The sequence below is a fragment of the Genypterus blacodes genome, unplaced genomic scaffold (genome assembly GCF_046128005.1).
Source record: "Genypterus blacodes isolate CSIRO-AG114 ecotype Tasmania unplaced genomic scaffold, CSIRO-AGI_Gbla_v1 ptg000348l_1, whole genome shotgun sequence".
In the NCBI taxonomy this organism is placed as follows: Eukaryota; Metazoa; Chordata; class Actinopteri; order Ophidiiformes; family Ophidiidae; genus Genypterus; species Genypterus blacodes.
Genome location: NW_027467132.1, coordinates 2497755 through 2517500, shown reverse-complemented (window position 1 = coordinate 2517500; position 19746 = coordinate 2497755). Strand labels below are relative to the sequence as shown.

The 19746-nt window shown below is 49.1% G+C and overlaps 1 protein-coding gene across 1 annotated transcript in view; it reads left to right on the top strand.

Annotated features, from left to right (window-relative positions):
* The window catches only part of LOC142988775 (MAGUK p55 subfamily member 7-like), a 50679-nt gene that overhangs the window by 21691 nt on the left and 9242 nt on the right, over positions 1-19746 (top strand). Inside the window, exons 9-11 of the mRNA XM_076138030.1 lie at positions 10043-10213; positions 15428-15508; positions 18584-18677. Of these exons, the coding sequence (XP_075994145.1) occupies positions 10043-10213; positions 15428-15508; positions 18584-18677 (346 nt within the window). The remainder of the gene's footprint in view (positions 1-10042; positions 10214-15427; positions 15509-18583; positions 18678-19746) is intronic.

Sequence of the window (19746 nt, the reverse complement as noted above, 5' to 3'; positions counted from 1 at the left end):
TACCTGTCCTCCTGTCCTCCTGGACGCGGCGCTGCCAGATCTCATCCAGTCTAATCTGCGTTTAGTTTCAACTCCATCCACATGCTTTGGTCATTAGCGAGCCAATAAAACAATAAAAGCGACCATAAAACAGATCTGCAGCGCCGCGCGTCCTCATACAAGGACGAGGACGGAGGGGAGACGAGTGGCGCTTACTTGAATGTCCACTCTCTCCCTTCGCTCCCTTCTTTTGGCTCCTTTCCTCCGTCTACTGCGACCTATTTGTTATTTCCTGACACAGGTGCACACTGAAAGAACACCGAGGACCTTAACGTCCCTGTGATGTTCTAGGCTAACCGCCCGCCCCGGTTGGTGTGTGATGTGTGTGTTATTCCCGTTAGTGTGCGTCCCTCTTCCACTCCTCCAGTCACGGGCTCGTTAGCTGCCTGGTTGACTGCACTGTGAGAATGTCTGCAGGGCCGCGTAGCCACAATCCGGCGGCGCTGGCTCGTCCGGAGGCTAAATGATAGGCTGGGTCGCCACCGTCGCTGCAGGCCTGACCTTCGACATGCTGTACACCAACAGAGGCATGACTGCAGCTCGTTCTCACTGCGCTCTAACTGCTTCCTCCGTCACGCTGGTAGTACGAAGAGAGAGGAAGAGGTTTTCAGCTCCACCGTGTCGTGAGGCGCTCAGACGGGCCCTCCCCTGTTCACAGACACGGCTCTGCTGACCTGGGGGGCTTCGTTAGACCAGGGATGGAGATTTACCAGGCTACAAGACCAATAATGTTAATGTGGAGCATTCCTCCCTGCGGATAGAAGTCCTGCCCGCTGTAATAAGGGAAGCACTTGTTGCTCTTATCGCACAGGTTTGCTTTCTTTCTCTGACTCGCTCGTTTCCTCTTTCAAGTCCAGCGTAGTCGTTCCCCCTGAGATGAAGATGTCTTTGTAGCTTCCATTGTCTTCAAATGCTTTGCAGATGTTGCTTTAAGTTAAACGTCAACAGTATGCCCTCCTTCCTCTGACGAAGGCGGGAGGAGAACATCGGCAGGAACATTACTGTGAACACTAGCAGGTGAAACAAGATGTCAGATAACAGCAAACACATTCGGCTTTACACTTCAGAACAATTACCATTATCAGGCTCAAACGTCCGAGCACCCGACCGACTGATCTTCTCTTCAGTGATTGGTCCTGACTGCTGTCACGGCCTGTCATTACCCCCCCCCCCATGCCCCCCCCGAGCTGTGGTGCACTCTGGGAAGTGAGCACGGCGCTGTAAGGCCTGTAGACTCTGTTATGGTATGGTTTGATTTAACCTCCTCTGGTCAAAATGGAAATCAGTTGAAGGGGGAGGAAGAATCTTTAAGTGCCTCCAAATGTTCCAGCTCACCTTAGGTACACACACACACACACACACACACACACAGAGGACCTGTCTCAGCTCCAAACCCTCATGTGATGGTGTCGCTGGTGAATCTGGAGTCAAATCAAAGCTCCTTCACATTAAACTGAGACGTTTACTCCTGAAATCAAAATCAAAGAATCATTCTTCAAACCAAGTAGGACCTATTGATAGTTGATCAGGGGTTAAATATATATTACTATGAGGAAATAGTGTCGGACGGTTTAGTTTACAATCTAGGACCAAAGCTGCTGTTTAACCTCGTGATGTCAGAGGTTAGAGGTCATTCTGTTGCCGTGTTCACAAACTGAAGACCCATCAGCTGAATTTGATGAGCAAAATGAAGATTGAAAGCCTCAGATCAATACTTTCATGTATTGATCAATGCCTTGAACCCGTCGGAGCCTTCTGAACACGAATGTGCTTTTCTCTGAAGTGAGCGAGGATGCAGCACACACACTCAGCGTCTCTCTAGGTAACGATGCGTCTCTGTGTTCTCTGTCCAAGTGAAAACAGTAGCAATGTTGCCGTGGTGACTGTTGTTGTTGTGGTGTAGTGACGACTCCTCCATTGTCGTATTGTGCAGCTTCCTGTTCACACAAACGCTCTCTGTGAGTCTTTACTGTTGTGTTCTTTCATGTCTTCTGCCTTTCTAAGATGATGTGGAGGTTGACCTTGGTAGGTGTTGTCTTCTCTCTTCTTGTCCTCACCCATCTTGTCTTTTATAACCTGACATCTCCTCTAACACGTCTCCATCGCTTGCTCCCGTCCCGCTCGCTGCTGAAGACGTCACAGGTACTACCTGTCAGACGTCCTGTCGCCTAACGGAGACGGGAACCTGTGTTGGTTCGGTTCCCCTTCAGGTCGTCTACCCTGTTGTGTATCTCAGAAGTAAGCTCGGCCATCGTGTGTTCATTCGGCCCATCGCCTCGTGTCAAAGCTAACGGCTCATAAAGGTGAAGCGGTGTAACAGCTTCACCTTTCACCAGCGATGTCATCACTTTCATCAGAGTGACGACATCGCTGGTATCACATTCCTAATACTCCAATATTTAGACGGTCTAGCACAGTGGTTCTCAATCCTGCGGCCTCTTCTATTATTGTTGCGTCCGACACACAAACAGGATATGAACTCGTGTCTGCGCTCGCTCTCACACTCTTATAGAGGATTACAGCGCAGGAGCTAAATCAGGTGTGTTTACTTGATGGAGCGTCCTGATTGGCTGAACACACCTGGTCCACCTGGGATAGAGGCGCGGCTGTGAACGATTGAGAACCGCTGGTCTAACACAAGCAGAGCAGTGGCCTGATACAAACCTCAATAGACTTCTTCTTCTTCTTCTTCTTCTTCTGCTGCTGCTGTACTGTACCTGTGTGTTCCTGTCCCCTTTAACCTTTAACCTGTGTGCTCTTCCCCCTCCTGCTGTGCTTGTAGAGGAAGCGCCCTGTTGGTGTCATGTCTGATTCTTTAACCTCTCCTGGCCTCTGCTTTCTTCCTCTTCTCACCACCAGAGGATGCCGACTATAGTAGCGGACTCCACCTAGGTGAGAGATGCTGTCTTCTGTTTCTTCTCCATTTGTCCTTGTGTCCCGTTACCCTGGGGACAGACATACACGTCTTCCTCATCTTCCTCATTAGAGTTTACAGAACATTAAAAGTGTGTATTATGGTGTGTTAGTGTTTCCTTTATAGCTATGATATTTTCTCATTATGTCACCTTTTCTCACTTCTGATCGTGCTGTGTCGCCATGGTAACCTGTGCCCCATGTCTAGCCTAGTACAGGGCAGGTTTAAGTACACTTTTACACAATTCTACACACTTCTGTCAGCAGCTTTGATGGGATTCTATTGCGTAGCCATTAGCAGCATTGTGATAGCGATTACGACCGATCAGTGTTTAGGTTTTGTCGAGCCAGCGAAGGCAAACCGAGCCTCCGTGTGTTAAGCTTCAGTCGTAGCACAGCCGTGTGTGAACCCGGGTCAGGATCTATAATCAGGAGCCTGGACACACGAGCCGGCAGAATGCTGGACTTCTTTAACTGATCTGGCAAACATGAGCAGAATGTGACTGGTATGAATCCTGAGGGCTGATGAGGGGAAATGGAGAACAGGTGTGTGAGTCAGGTGATCAGGTGGGAGAGAGAGAGAGAGAGAGAAGAACAGCTGGTGGAACCAAAAGGGTTAATCAGCCCTGCGAGGAGCGTGTTCAGTCATGAAAGCGTGACGGATGATCAATAAGTAGAAACATCATGATGTCACTGTGATCACCGCTGACTGAGATCTGAGCCCAGAACAGGCAGGATGAAGATGAGGAGGTGTCGACCCCTCCGTCACACGACATCCTGACCCTGACGCATGTGAACAGATCAGATCCATACTGGCTCCCATGCTCAGTGTGTGTGTACAGCTGTATTGATTGAGCCTGGACTCAGAGCAGAGCAGAGAGCGGTGGTTTCTCAGCGGTGGACGCTCCTCCAGTTATTTCTGTGTGCCTGCTGACAGCATGAGAGCACTGGCACATCATGTCAGGGGTTTGCACAATGTAGTAGTTATCCTGTTCTGCCTCTGCTGTGGGTCTGCAGACACGGCTGAGAATGGCTGTGGATGGATTTGGGTTCAAGCGCGGCTTGTTCTCCACGCTTTTCCTCCCGAAAGGTCCGGCCAAGGCCCGGCCATGTTGATGTGGTCCCCATCAGACTTAATGACAATTACCACGGCCCGTTCTGGTTCTGCAGCCCTTCCCAGAGAGCCGCTTCCAATTCTCTGTCTTGTACTGAAAATGATTCCCATCATGTTTTTATTACCACTGTCATTTTCCTGACAAATCATAAGGCGCCGGCCCTCTGGAGGACCACAGGCTGTCCTGGCTCGGCTCATATCTCTGTCTCTGTCTCTGTCTCTCTCTCTTTCTCTGTCTCTCTCTCTCTCTTTTTCTTTCTCTCTTTCTCTCTCTCTCTCTCTCTCTCTCTCTCTTTCTTTCTCTCTTTCTCTCTTTCTCTGTCTCTCTCTCTCTATACCTCTATCCCTCTCTTTCTCTCTGTCTCTCTCTCTGTCCCTCTCTCTCTCTCTCTCTCTCAGCCTCTGATGTTAAGGTCAAGAGGTTTGCTGTCCGCACAAACCTCCACTCTACATCATTTATATTCCTGAATAGTCAGACCCAGTTGTATTCATGTTCATACTGACACGAAGCCAGAGTCACAACATGCCCCCGCCCCCCTCGCCCCCGCTCCCCCCCCTCGCCCTGCCTTCAACAGAAGGTCAATGACCTCAGCCTCTCCTCTTCCTCCTCGGTGCCCCGGACAACAACCAGCGCTCCGGCGGCTGAGCAGAGTTTCTTGTCTCCAGCAGCCCAGAACGAGGTTTAACTGAAATTAAAGAACTCCAAGGAAAAAAAGCTAGTGAGTTATAATAACATCTTCTCTACGAGAGTACTTGCTGCATGGCTTTTCAGCCTGTTGGATGTGGTTGTGTGATTTAGAGTTGGCTTGTCCATAAAGGTTTGAAATCCTAGAACTTACAGATGCTTTTGCAATGCTACTGAGGTTGCATGGGGGAATAGAGGAGCGGGTGGGAGGGGGGGTGGGGGTGGGGGGGCAGTGTTTGTCCTCAGCCTCTGGTTTGTTTTCCCTCCATACCTCTCTCAGTGATGCAACGTCTGTAACCTCCGTTGCCAGGAGCGATCCTCGAGCACGGCTCGGGGGCGAGCGGATTCCTGCGCTCGGGCCTGCAGAGCGTGAAGCTCGACTAACGATGAAGAAAGCGTTGTCCCGAGATGCCTTCAGATCAGGACTTTCTAGAAAGCAGAGGGAGCAGACTGATGGAGTGTTTTCATCCAGGGACAAGCAGAGGAAATTAGACACCCAGATTCCAGATTCCCTTCCCAATCCATTGTGATGAAGCTGCCGAACTCCCAGTGTGAAGACATCTGCACCTGGACTGTGAGGAGGCTGTGTGGGCAGAGACGTTTCAGATCACCGCCATAATCCCATAAATCCTCAATCCCACTCTGAGGAACAGACACAGAGACGGAGGAATGGAGGGCAAGCAAGACTTTCCCAGTTTCTAACAAAGGGAGCTGGGATCTCCATCCACTCTAATCCAATTTCATTCAGGTTTAGTGTTCTCAAATGAAATCAAATGCTCTATTTTCAGAATGACTTTATTTAAGCGGCGCTCCGCTCCACAGTTGCAGATGTGCAGCCGGGCCAACGCACACATTACCTCAGGATCAATCCTACATGTTTAAATTGATATCTGCCGTCTGCGTGCGCTCAGACTAAGCCTCATAGGTGAGTCCTTCAGGAATCAGAGGGTTTGTTCTGGAGAGGACATCTCTCCGTCTGGATATCAGATGGATGAGAAGAAAAGCAGAGCAGGCTCTTAGACGGAGCAGCCGTGGCACACCGAGGCCCGGTTTGGCTCCATCACAGCGGCTTTAAAGACGCATACGGCCTCAGGCATCGTTTTGAGATCAGACATTCCTGAGCCCGAAGAGCTGTGGGATAACATGGAGGGGAAAAACAAATACTGGACCTCAAGCAGCCAGCGGCCTTGACTCCTACTCCGCTGTATCAGCCTGTAACATTTGGGCTGGGTACCACTTTCCAAAGGCTTTGCGCCGAGTCCAAAGGAAACTACTCCCAGAATGTGTTCGCCCCCCTCAGGTAACACTCAGCGTGAGGCGTTTGTCTGGAGGCTTCGTCGGGTTTAACGCTCTGATCCCTTTGCTGAGCAGTGACAGACATCACCTTGGCTTTCATGTGGCAGAACTCCGCTTGACTGTAACTTTCCTACAGCCCAGTGTGTGTGTGTGTATGTGTGTGTGTGCACTCTGCTGCCATCGTATCCGGAAGCGGCTGCTTTGCTACAGCGTTTAGACAATATCCTCCTCCCATCAGCCCCCGGGCCGCTTTACTACTGTTGCATAATGTCTTCAGCAGGTGCCTGTTAGCAGTTATATGGAGGGACTCTGGAGAGGGGATCACTTGAAGGACACACGTCTGTCTGTCTGTCTGGATAAGTAGAAGTCCTTCCTCTCTGGTCCTCTCCTCTCCTCTCCTCTCCTCTCCTCTCCTCTCCTCTCCTCTCCTCTCCTGGCCCACAGCATCGCGGCTCAGCTTCTTCTGTCTTTACCCCTGGCAGATCTCCAGCAGTCACCGCCACATTTGGGTTTGTCAGGCATGCGTTCCTGTATCGGGCACCCAAAGACGAGCGGAGGTAATCGAGGAGGACACGCTAATACACTGTAGCACACGTGTTCATTTGAATGGGCAAGCAAGGCGTGGGTAATTGAAGTCGAGCGGTTCTTCTGCTGTCTACCCGCAGACTTTGTGTTTTTTGTTGTCATGAACATTAGCGCTCCTTTTCTTTTTCTTCACTGTTGTGGTAATAACGGCTGACAGGGTGGAAAGAGCCCCCCCCGCCATGAGCCTCCCTCATCTCATCCAACCAAGCCAATAATGGGCACGCATAATGAGGCCGAGAGAGCCGGTAATGCTTCCCACATTGGGTGCCCACGGACGGCACCGAGTGTTGCAGCGTCAAACCGCAACGCGCGGCATCAAGCCGAGAGCGTAATGCTCACTTAATCCCCAGCTGCCATGCCCGGTTAATTCCGTAGATGTCATCTCCATTAGTCGTGAGGAGAGAGGGCCCCTAGCTGGGAGAGGCAGGATGGCACCGGACCTGTCAGCACAGTCTCCTGTCGTTAGGGCGCCGGCCTCAGACGCCGCAGCGCACAGGTGGTTTCACTATGAGGCCCTCTCCTCTCAGCTTCATCATACTTTAGCTCTCGTCTCTCTTCCCCCTCTGCAGAAAATGAAGTTTGATTGGAGGGAAAATGGCAGTCATTCTTTCTTCTCCTCTCCTCTGTTGTCATCCCGCTGGTCGCCCACGCGTCACGTCTGGAACTCTTGACCCGGCTGTTGTTCTCAGGCTTCTCCTCTTTCAGACGCACATTGGCGAATGCGTGACTCCAGTCCGAGTCTGAGTCATCTGTTATTTTACAAACCTGCCTCTTTGACTCTTTGACTCTTTTTTTTTTTTTTTTTAAGCATCATTTCTTTTACAGGTGCAGTTGTAGCATTTCACAGGATGTTAGCGTCCGAGTGGGCAGTTTGTATTCACAGTTTGCCTCAGGGTGCTGCGCTCTCTGCACATATGCTGACTTTCCTACGTGGCTGTAAGATATTATCACACTGGAAAATGGGCCTGTGGACTGCTGGCAACCTCCAAGTGTGTGTGAGTGTATGTGTGTGAGAGAGAGAGAGAGAGAGTTAGAGTATAGCACACACACACGCACACACGCACACGCACACACACACACACACACACACACAGCTTGTATTTACACTGTGTTAAATATGCTCATCTTTTTCCCCTTTTGTTTCTATTACTGGACCAGAGTGAGTGTGTGTGTGTGTGTGTGTGTGTCTGTCCATGATTTTGAGTGAGTGAGTGAGTGAGTGAGTGTGTGCGCGGACACACAAGTTTTCAGTTGCAATTCTGGCAATCCCCCAGTCACGGCCTGGTGCACACCATTAGGAGGTGCGTGTGTGTGTGCGGGAATTCAGTAAGGAAACTTTAACTCCATATCCCAACACACACACACACACACACATACACAGCAGAGAAGCACATCAGTGTACTGCCACTGCGCTCAAGCCGGAGACCTTTGCCATTCAACTCGACCTTTTTGATAAAGCGCCAAATCACACCAAATTCATTTCAGCCCCTTTAATTCTAAACACCAAACATCTCCAACGTATAGAAGCTAAATGTCTGTGAGCCAGTTTGGACATAAATCTCCTGTAAATCACTACATTTTATAAAACTGCCAGCATCATCGCTCTAACAAGAGTTTCTGTGTGTGTGTGTGTGTGTGTGTGTGAGCATTACTAACCTCCCTGCTATGAAGTAAGAAACCAGCCTTTACATAATAATTGACGTTATGCTAACCGTCTGCCCGCCTGCCGTCAGTGCCTTTGGTTGAGTTTGCATCAGGCGTTGGCGTTGCCGTTCCACTCTCTCGCCTCATATCTGCGTGTGGATTGCAGCGATTAAACCTTTAAGGATATTGGTTACACTGCAATGCTACGTTTTCATGTCTTTAGAGCAGAATTGCAAATGAGTGGTGTGTGTTTTCCACTGTGGCAGAGGGTAAAATTCCCTGTGTGGGGGGGCAGAGCGGGGGGGGGGGCAAGGGGGGGCCAGGGTGCTGAATGAGTCGATTAACCGCAGGAGAAATGGCACAGACAGAAGTCGGCCACAAGTTGCCCACAATGGAACAAAGTCTACCCTAAATGTTTAATGTAACACTATAGTCAGTATTTGGTGTGTGTGTATGTACTTGTACGTATACACACACACACACACACACACACACACACACACACACACACCCACACACACACACACACACGCACATGCATGCACACATTTGCTAAAACAATATTATCCTGCTTCAGTGACTTACAGTGCGTTTCATTTGTAACTCAGCAGAGGTCCACAGCTTCATCCCTTAATAAGGGGAAAGAGCAGGTAGAGAAGAATGCAGACTCTCTCTCTCTCCCTCTCCCCCTCTATCTCCCCCTCTCTCTCTATCTCCCCCTCTCTCTCTCTCTCTGCTGCATGTCTGCTCGGCTCTAATGATTTGAAAATGTTGTTGAAAGTATTAAGGGGGCGGAGCCTCTCCCTCCTCTCAGACTGTAATTTTCATGCTGCCTTAATCTCACTTGGGCATGTTACATTACATGTCAAAGTTCATTAATTATGGTTTAGAAAAAAATGAAGGAATAACAAAGAAAGGCTGAAAGCTGAAACGCAAGCTGCTCCTTCAGGTTCAATCACCATCTGTCACCAATATGAAACTGCTCCTCAAATTAGGGGGAAACTTCACCTTTTGATGCAGCGGAGGAAACGGGATCAATGCAGACGTTCTGCCACATCATTTTGGTTAGGAAGCCTTTGTGACGGCGGTCAGAGGATACAGAGCACGTCATCAACCAATCAGAGGGGACGGACAGCTGCTGCGAAGGGACACACACACACACACACACACACACACACAGACACAGACACACACAGGCAGGCAGGCAGGCACTCCTTCATGGCTGTGAGTCACCGTGATGTCCTGAGGCTCACACAGCTCTGAGTTATGTGGAGCGCTCCTCTGCTTCATACTATGAAAGTGATGAATTAGTCGTACCTGTACTGAAACACTATCACAGTATGTGGTGCAAAGATGTCCAAGGATGAGGCAATAAGTTTTAAGGACGTGCGTGTGTGTGCATGAAAGAGAAAAGAGTATAAAGTCCATTACGTGTCACTGGGGAAAATAAAAGGCCGAGTGTTTGAATGGGATTTCTAGGGAAACTGTTTGTCTGAATTTGTTGCCATATCTCTTTAACCTACTGCAGAGATGTTATAAAGCTGGGCTGCAGAGCACAGATGAGCTATTGGACATGGAGCTTTGGGGGAACGTGCCAAGACACTGAATTGGCCATAAATTGAAGCTCACAGCTGTGCGTTTAATTTAGATTTAATTTAAATGCAAACATATGAACATGTGCACCAACAGTTCTTAACCAGGAGATGAATGTGTTCCTTTCTTTCTGTCTCCTTCCCCTTCCCGTCTCCTCTCATCCCGACCTCCAGCCGGGTTCAGGAGAAGCTTCCGCCTCAGCAGGAGAGACAAGAAGACCAACAAATCCATGTACGAGTCCAAGAAGAGTGAAATCTACGACATGGCAGACGTGCCCACATACGAGGAGGTCACCCCCTACCGCAGGCAGAGCCCGGCTAAACACAGACTGGTGGTCCTGGTCGGTGAGTAGCTGGACTTTGTACCGCAAATTCTGTTGCCAATCAAAAGAGAAGCGAAGGCGCCGCGCAACACACACGTTGCACTTTTTCGGCATGGGTGCTGTTTGAAATGTTGAGGTTGGCCCGACACACACGCGCGTTACATCTGAACATAAATCCACACCTCCAAGCTTCAGAGGCTCCAGGTGGCCTGGACCCTTCATCCCAGGAATGATGGTCCCACTTAAGAGACAGCCGCCGTCCCCTCAGGGCTCCTTCCTGTAGACGTGTGGCTGTGAGAGGCCTCAGCAGAGCAGGCGCCTTATCAATCACTCATATTTAGTGCTCATTTACGCCGCCTCACTCCCGCCGTCCTTTCAATCGACTGGTTCCTAAGAGCCGATGGAATTGTTCACACTTTGCCTCGAGGAGCCGAGTGTTACAAAGTGCTCCAAAGAGCTCCGCGGCGTGCCAAGGTGCCTTGAAATGAATTTAGCGGCCTCTCATTCTGTGTTTGTGGTTGGAAGAGGAGCGCTGCCAGCGAATGGTGGAACAATACGCTTAGCCAGGTGCAACAGTAAAGACTCCAAGCTTTCACAGGGCCGGCGGTGCCATCAGCAGATCCTGGCCGCTCCACATTTTCCTTTTAAGGTTAGTTACTTGTGACAAAAAATGACAAGAATGTCCCGAAACACAGATGGAACAAAACATTCCCTGAATTTTCAGTGTGATTCCTTCCAGTCTGTTTCCATGCTCCCAGAGAGAAAGAGGATTGATTTAACAAATGAGTACCCAGCAGGCAGGAGTCCAGCCTCCAGCGCTCAGACTCCTCTGGATTCTGACAGCAGCTTTTAAACATGAACAGCTCTGACAACAACAAGGTCTCACTCTTCTTCTGTCTCCTCCCCGCGCCGGGTTTGCGTCCCCCCGCCTGATTAGCCGGGCCCGGGTTCCCGTAGGTATGCCGGGGCGAAAGCGCGGACTCCGTCAGGAATGCCGCTAATGAGAGCGCTGCTGCGTCTGCCAGCGTGTCACGGCTTCACACACAGGATGCTGAACCTCTCCCAGCCGTCACGCTAATGTAAATACATTCGTTTAACGTCCACACTTTTGGAGGACAACCTGTGGACAATTTCACACATAGCTAAGCAGAGGGCCAACCAGAGATCTGTTTTGTGTTTCTCTGCCTTCCTCTCTCATTTTCCTCAGAGGCTTTCGGTTTTGTTTTTTTTAGAAAGTCTCCCTCTCTCCAAATCTCTTCTTTCCAACTCTGTGTCCTTTTCGGTTAACGGTGAGTAAGACGCCACCTTCCATCTCCAGCGTACGACTTTGTCTCTCCAACCGCAGGACAGAATCCCTCTCAGCTTGTCTCCTTCGTCCTGTCTGTTCTTCATTCACTGCGTTTGATTAATCACAGTTATTCACTCAGGCCAAATCAAACCTGTCAAGTCTTGTTGTCAATACCTTTTCCCCTCCGTTGCTCAGTAGATGCATATTACACAACTTGTACAGAATTAAGAGAGAGTTCAAAGTGTAGAGGGAGCGATAGAGTCCCGATCCAAGCAGCCAAGAATAAATGACATCTTTATTCGCACGTCTTTGTTTTGGTTGACCCGGTGTCAGAGAGGCTGTGGTCGTGTTGGAGGCTGGAATGTTTCACTTTCTGCTTTAGATCCAAAGTTGTTTCTTCTCTCCCGACCACCCCCGTTTAATGCAAGTGGACCAACTATTAGAAATGACTCGCACGTTTCCACGCTGAGGCTTGCAAAATCACCACGTCTGTATGTACAGATGTTAGGAAACAGCAGCAGCAGCTATACTGTACTGTGTGTGTGTGTGTGTGTGTGTGCGTGTGCGTGTGTGTGTGTGGAGACTAAACTAAAACATACCAGGCCACAGGGATTCATCAAATATTATACGAGATTCCCTAAATTGCTGGACCAGTTTTCAGGCCGTGGACGAGTTCTGCCAGGTCCGGCTTAAAGCAAATAGGTTTGTAAAAGCAAGTAAACAGGTTCTTTTAGTTCACCTCTATACATCAGGTCTGAGGGAAGCTGAACACTGAAGCCAAGATACTCACACTTTATTACAGCAGCTGAGTTTGGTGATGTGGTGGGAAGTTTCGAGCTGCTTCCACAATTTATTGTCATACCACCTTAAAAAATCAATAATCTTTTAATCAGTGAATATTATAATACTTTATAAATATATTTTCCCCAAATGAATTTTATTTTATTTTAACTTATTTTAACTTATTTTAACTTATTTTATTTTATTTTATTTTATTTTATTTTATTTTATTTTATTTTATTTTATTTTGAAGTTACATCGACACAGCATTTGAACTCGTACTTTAAGAATACCAACACGTGTTCTCATCCAAAGATGTGCTGCTTGTGCTCAACTCTGCCTGACTGTGCTGAAGCTAATGGACCCGGTTGATTATAATTAGATTAAAACAACAATAATCCTGAATAACGAACAGAGCAGTGTGTGTGTTTGTGCTGCGGCATGTAACGCTTAACACAAACCAGCACAGAGCGTTATTGAATCAAACATGACCGAACCTCCAAACGCCAGCTCAGGCGTCCTGGCTTCTATGAGAGACGATGACATCATCTGTCTTATGGGTTACACAGGAGTGGACACAGAGATCAGAGACGGATCGATACATTAGCTCTGGGTCTGTCAACATTGTGGTATTCAGTATTTATGCAGAGTAGCTTGTAGCACTTTGTATGAACTTGTGTAATAAAGTCTCCATCTCCATCTCCATCAGCCATCTGACCACCTGCTCCTCCTGACCAAGTCTCAGAGATGCTTATCTGCTCTGTGAACATTTGGACAGACTCGGTGTTCTTCTATACGCAGAGTTCAAACTAACCGCTGATGTTTGTAAAAGAAATCTGATGATTAGTCCTGACAAACTGATGCTCAGATATCCCCTCTGTTTGTTTTCCTGTGGTGTGGCTCTGCTTCTCTGTAACGAGACACAGAAGAGGCCCGTTCTCATGAAGTGAACGTTTTGGAGTTTGTTTAAAATGTGCCGACGCCTTCATGTGGCGTCCAGAGGCACTATAGCATAACTTTGACTCTTTCCCCTGCTGAATATTTAGTAGCCGAGCATCTAACGTGATCTGAGGCTGCGGCGCGTCGCGGCGCCGCACGCCATCTTTAAATGTAGCAGCAGCGGTGCCAGCTCCGTGTGTAACACCCTGGAAGTGAGACACGCTGGAAGGTTTGAGGCTGGAGTTCAGACTCGGAGGCCTGGATCTGGGCCTGGTCTCATCTGGGCCTGGATCTGGGCCTGGTCTCATCTGGGCCTCCACCTCTCAGCACCGACTTCACAGAGATCTGCTCCCAGTTTGGCCTGGAAGTAATTAAGTTTGCGATATTAAAGGCTCGTTCTCTAATGAGTGCTGTAATAAAGTCTGACACTTTTACTGCGAAGCCAGAAGCTCCAGACTCTCTGCACCGTCTGAGGGAGAGAGGGAGAAAAACACAAACACAACGCAAACACGGCAGCTCAGAGGAGAAATCTAGGCTTCTTTCAGATTTACGACGTTGCTGTTGTGTTAAAAAGCTGCCGATGCCCAGAGAGGTGGCAGGTTGAAGAGCGTGCTGCAGCTGGATGTGAGCGACCTGCTGGTGGTCCTGCTGGGCTCAGGTCCCCGATGGGCTGCTGGTGGTCCTGCTGGGCTCAGGTCCCTGATGGGCTGCTGGTGGTCCTGCTGGGCTCAGGTCCCGTCTGCACGGCTGTGATCGGCCTCATAAAGAGCCTCTGTCACCGAGCTCTGCCACCTTCAACACCTACTACATTACCGGTTCTCGGCCTCGCTCAAACAGTCACGGCTGCGTTCCCACTGTTTTTCTGAAACAAATTCAAAATGAACTCCATTTCCTCATCTCAATAAATCAACCCCCTCTTTCTGTGACTCTTACCTTCTCTGCCTCCTGAAGAACTCCTTCCCTCCAGCTCAGATTGATGGCTGTCTTGGCTTTGGCCGTGCGCTTGTTTACACGAGATGAGATGGTAACCACAGAACGCCTCATGCTGTCTGTCCAAAAGGAATCTGGTGTGTGTGTGTGTGTGTGTGTGTGTGCTTTTCTCTCTCTCTCTCTCGTCTAAATCACAGTGGAGTGGGCGAGAGTGCGGAGGAAACAGCTTTTATCACTTACAGCCGTCGCACAATCTGACTCCAGAGCATGTGTTCCTGGGTGCAAACAGAAAGGGAAAGTGTGTGTGTGTGTGTCTGTGTGTGTGTGAAGGCCTGCTTATAGAGCTTCGTTGTCCACACCTATTTATCACCTTATGGATTAGAGCAGATGAAATGTAGAGCAGACATCAGGAGAGGGAACAGCGGCCTTCTTTGTCTTTTCGCCTTTTCTCTCTCTCTCTCTCTCTCTCTCTCCGTCTCTCTCTCTCCGTCTCCCCTCTCTTCGTCTCCCCACCTAATCCGCATCACCGAGTGAACTCATTGTCCGGTTTGTTTTAGAGTAGCGACCTGCTAAACACATTTGCCTGGAGGACTGAATTTCCATCAGGCTGCGACGCGAGTGCAGAGCCTGCCCCGAAGCTTCAGGCATGCGAGGAATCCCGAGTCCACATCAGACGCTGCTCTCTATCTGTCTCACTCTCTACCCATCCACACACTCCAGGGAAGCTGCGGTCAAACACACTTGTAACTCCCGGTCCCTTCTATTTTAAGGCTCTTGACACCAGTTGGTTCACATTAATGTGCCGTAGCAACCAGCGGCAAAATATTGTGGAATCTGGTTTAGAGAGAGAGAGAGAGAGAGAGAGAGCGAGTGGAAAGAGGGACACGGAGCGATGTGGTGAGAGAGCCCAAAGAACATTTATATGTTAATCCAATGATCTGTACCAATGACAATCTGCATAATAAACAAAGAGCCAAAGTCCCTGGCTCGCTCTTTTGGCCGCCGCTATTCCTGATCAATTTGTGACCCTGATGGCAGAAACCAATCATTTCATTAGATCTGATATTACCTCAGACCTGAAACTGGAGATTTTCTTTCTTTCTTTTTTTTTTTTTTTTATTGAAATCAAGATATCCATGTCACACCTAATGAGCACCGTGACCTCGACCCATCAATCACCACGACTGAGCAGGGATCGGTTGCGGTTAGAGAAAGGCGGATGTGTATGGTACAAATTATTGCTTTCAATTTTGTCTAACTTCTATGTGTGTGTGTGTGTGTGTGTGTGTTTGTGTGCAGGTCCCACAGGAGTTGGTCTGAATGAACTCAAGAGGAAACTGTTGATCTCAGACCCCCAGCACTTCAGCGTGACCATCCCACGTAAGTCCTCACAGCATGGTACTGAAGTGAGAGTGTGTGTGTGTGTGTGTGTGTGTGTGTGTGTGTAAGCGAGCGTGCATGTATGCCTCAGCTAGCACGGCGCATCTTCCAAAAAACGACATGTGTCTTTCAGCCTTGCCTATCTACAGTGCATGCATCTTCTGTCTCATTTGTCTCTCTGTGTGTGTGTGTGTGTGTGTGTGTGCGCGTGCTTTCATGAATGTGTGTTTAATACATTTTGTCCACTGTAAGCCTTTTACCAGACCATGATTTAGGCTGCAGTATTTATTGGCACATGGCTCTTAAGGGGAATGAAGACACCGTTTGGCTCTCAGACTCACCCAGAATAAAGCCAGATGGGATTATGGGAAATCAGGAAGCTATAACGGTAAACTGAGGATTTCTGACAAACAACATATTTGAGCAATTGTAAAAAATTACGTTAAGTGCTTTGGGTCACTCTTGACTTCTTTTAGAGTATTTCATATTCCATCACCGGGCTCAGACCGTCACCGCAGTGATTGATCCACTCAGATGGTGGATGACAGCTCTTACTCCTGCTGTTGTCTCTTTAAGGGGACGAGTACGTCCAGGTTCAGGTGGTGAGGACCCCAGTCACAAATTTGTCTGGACTTTGACACCAGCGTCCGCTTGTGTCGTCACTTTGACTTCCACATTCAGACATCAAACAGCCGTCAAGTCTCACATGGCAACAGGAAGTGTTTACACAAGAGACCAAGAGACCAAGAGACATGAAAAAGCTGTGGTGATTTGTTTATATTGACAAATCATGACTGTCCCTTTTTAACTTTGTAGCATTTAATTTGACTATACTTGTGACTTGAAGGCTTATTTCTGATTTGCAAAACAACGACTCAGCTGGCTTCATTTTAACGTAAAGATCTCAAAGTAGCAGCATCTCTGTGTTTACCTCAGTCAGGGTTTGATCTGTTGTTGGTTGAGTGAAGTAAGCGAGGCTGCGGCTGTAAAGTTATTTCACTTTAACCCTTTTTTGTGAACGCTGGGACACGTCGGAACCACATTTGTAAAGAAATGTAAGCGGCGAACACGCCAGACTCCACAGTGCCCCAGTGCACCCTGGGAGTTTTTAGCAACAAATCAAAATAATCACTTTGGGTGAAGGATGTTTAGCTTTCTTGTTCCAGTTTAGTTTTCACAGTGCGGTGGAGTGCTTTTGCTGCTTGAGCGATGTGTGTGTGTGTGTGTGTGTGTGTGTATATGTCCAGTCAGACACACACACACACACACACAGGGAGCCGTCTGGCAGAGTGTAACACCCAGTGCAGCTTTCAGGGAGGCAGGCGGTCGTCTCCAGACTCAGGCGCTCGCTTCTCCTCCTGTGTAATTGTCAGCTTTTCACAGCCGCCTGACTGAACTTCAAATGATGGAAGAAACACTGTTTTTATTCCTCCTGAACACAAGCAGCACCAACTGGCACCCAGAGCCTCCTCTCTCTCTCTCTCTCTGCCACCGTCCGTCCGTCCGTCCGTCCCAGCTTCACCAGCCTTAGTTTTTCTTTCTGCACTTCTGTGACGTCCCAAAGCCGTAGAGGCAGATGCATTGTGGGTGATTTCTACATTGGAGCGAGGCAGTGGTTGTCGTAATTGCTTGGTAACCATCTGGAAGTTTGGAGGAGGAAACTGCAACAGGAGAGGGAGGAAACGTGTCAGGCTCTGATATTAACTGCCATGTTAGCTACATGGCGTGTGTGTGTGTGTGTGTGTGTGTGTGTGTGTCTGTGTGTGTCCCAGCTAAAGCCCCATGTTTGAAATGTCCTTGATATTAAAACCTCAGCGGCCCGGCAGCTCGCTCACACGCACACACACACACACACACACACACACACACACACACACACACACACACACACACACACAAACACACACACGCACACAGCTGTTAATTGCTCTCAGCTGTGACCTGTGGTGTGTGTTGAATGGAGTCCAGAGTTTGATGCATATAGAAAATGTATGGCAGAAGTTGTGACTGTCACTGAGGGCAAGGAGACTCCACATCTCTCCTCTCCTCCTTCCCTCACTTTGATGAGTGCCAATAGACACCTGGCTGTGTTTAGCACTCGCTGTTGTTTCAGATTAGAGCAGAAAGCGTCGAGCCGTTCTGTTAATTTGAAAACCTGACCGCTGGCTTGTGGCCCCACTTAAACACACACACACACACACACACACACATATATATATATATATATTATTTTCTCCCTCTGCTTGTCGCTATAAAATGTAAACCAGCCGTCTCAGAAAACGCCAGCGGCATTCCAATAAGCCATTAGAGTCTGGGGTTAAACATGTTGAGTCACATCCAAACTTACTGACATTTTCCATGATTTGGGAATCATTGGATGCAACGCTGTGTGTGTGTGTGTGTGTGTGTCTGTGTGTGTGTGTGTGTGTGTGTGTGTGCGTGTGTGTGTGTGTGGCCCCATATTTGCATTGTGCTGGGGTTGTTGACAGAAACTAATTGGCCTTCCTCTTCCTCCTGCAGAGATGGAAACATGATTTAATCTGGCAAAAATCTGCAGCTTTAGTCGCAGGTGATCAAATTTTATTTATGATGGAGCTCTGCGTCTCCATTCGTCTCTGCCATTTGACTTCTGAAGCCCCCTTGAACTTGACCCCTGACCCCTGTCATCCCCCTGGTCCTGCCCGCTGGCGTTCCCTCTGCGTTCCCTCTGCTCCACCCTGTCAGTGTCGCGAGCGTTTATAGTTTAAAGCAAAGTAAATACTGCTACTGTTCTGAAGCTAACACCGGGTGATAATGTAGTCACACACACACACACACACACACACTGCAGCTCCATTACAGGCACATTTAATAAGACACAGTAGGCTTCTGTTCAGTGTCAGTAAGTATCTTGAGTGTGTTGCTGTGTTTTATTGCACTGTTTCACAATAATCTGCGCTCCTATACAAGGGTTGGCACGGAGCAGCCTGCTGTGTTAATGAGCTCCGTTTAGATGCTTACTGCCCCAAACCTGAGGCAGCCCGTCTGGGTTTGAGCTAATGGCTCTCTCTCTCTCTCTCTCTCTCCCTCTTTCAGACACCAGTCGCACCAAGAGGAATCAGGAGAGCGACGGCGTTGAGTACCACTTCATCTCCAAACATCTCTTTGAGACCGACATCCACAACAACAAGTAAGCACAGCAAAGCAAGCGAACAAAGCGCTTCCATGTTACCGCTCCTTTTAGAGGAGAGAGATTGATTTTCTAACCTCTGTGGGTTTGTCTTCATGCTCAGGAATCAGATTATCGCACACGTTTTGCTTCTCAAAGGTTCACGATCTCCATTTCCAAACCGTAGCTGAGTGGAAACAACACAGCGCTGCTCTACTCGCTCTCAGCCACCAGAGGCAGCGCGGCAGTAAGAACGCCAGCGTCTGCTCCCACAAAGCCCCGTGCGTGCGCTGTCACGCGTGTGTCTCTGTAAGCGGCTGCGAGGCGGTGTTGACAAGCCCGGGCCCTGTGTCGGTAACGGATCTCCAGACTCCCGGCCCCGAGGTTCCCCCCGGTCCCGCTTCCTCCTCCCCTCGGCCGCTCCGTGGCCCGCCTTGACATTTGCGGCCGACAAATTGAAACACAAGTTGTAATCGTCGTAAGAATGATTGATGCCTTTCTGCCGCTCTCACACGAACTGGAAGGGGGAAGAAAGATGCAGTGCACAGTGTACAGCGTATGATAGGGTGCACACGCAAAAACACACACATACATACAAGACAGGAGCAATCCTGTGGCCGGCGAGTGTGTATAGAGTGTCAGAGCGTTCACAGGGACCAAGGAAGGGGGTTGGCCGTATATTTAGGCCGTGTTGCGGTGCGGGTCATGGCATGCGATGTTTTCCAGGGAGTCGGAGGGTTGAGTGACAGAGCTGTGATGTGGGGCTGTGGGAGGCGTGGGACACCGGGCGCTGAAATTACAAAGCAGCGGGCGGAGAGAGTCACAGAGGGAGATGATCTTGTTTGTGTTATGCCTTGTTGCAGGGAGCAGAAACAATGTAGGACGGCTCTAAATGAGTAGCCGGGGCACCAGGCCGCAACAATGTGCGTGTAGCAGGAGCAGCTTTCCCCAGGGAAGCCCTTTCCTGTGTCGCACACAGAGTTCAGGCTCCTCAGCACAGCCGGAGCTCCACTCGCTGGCGTTCCTTCCTATATCACTGTAACATGCACATCTGCACAAATCCTGCGAGGTGTGGATTTTTAAACGCAGG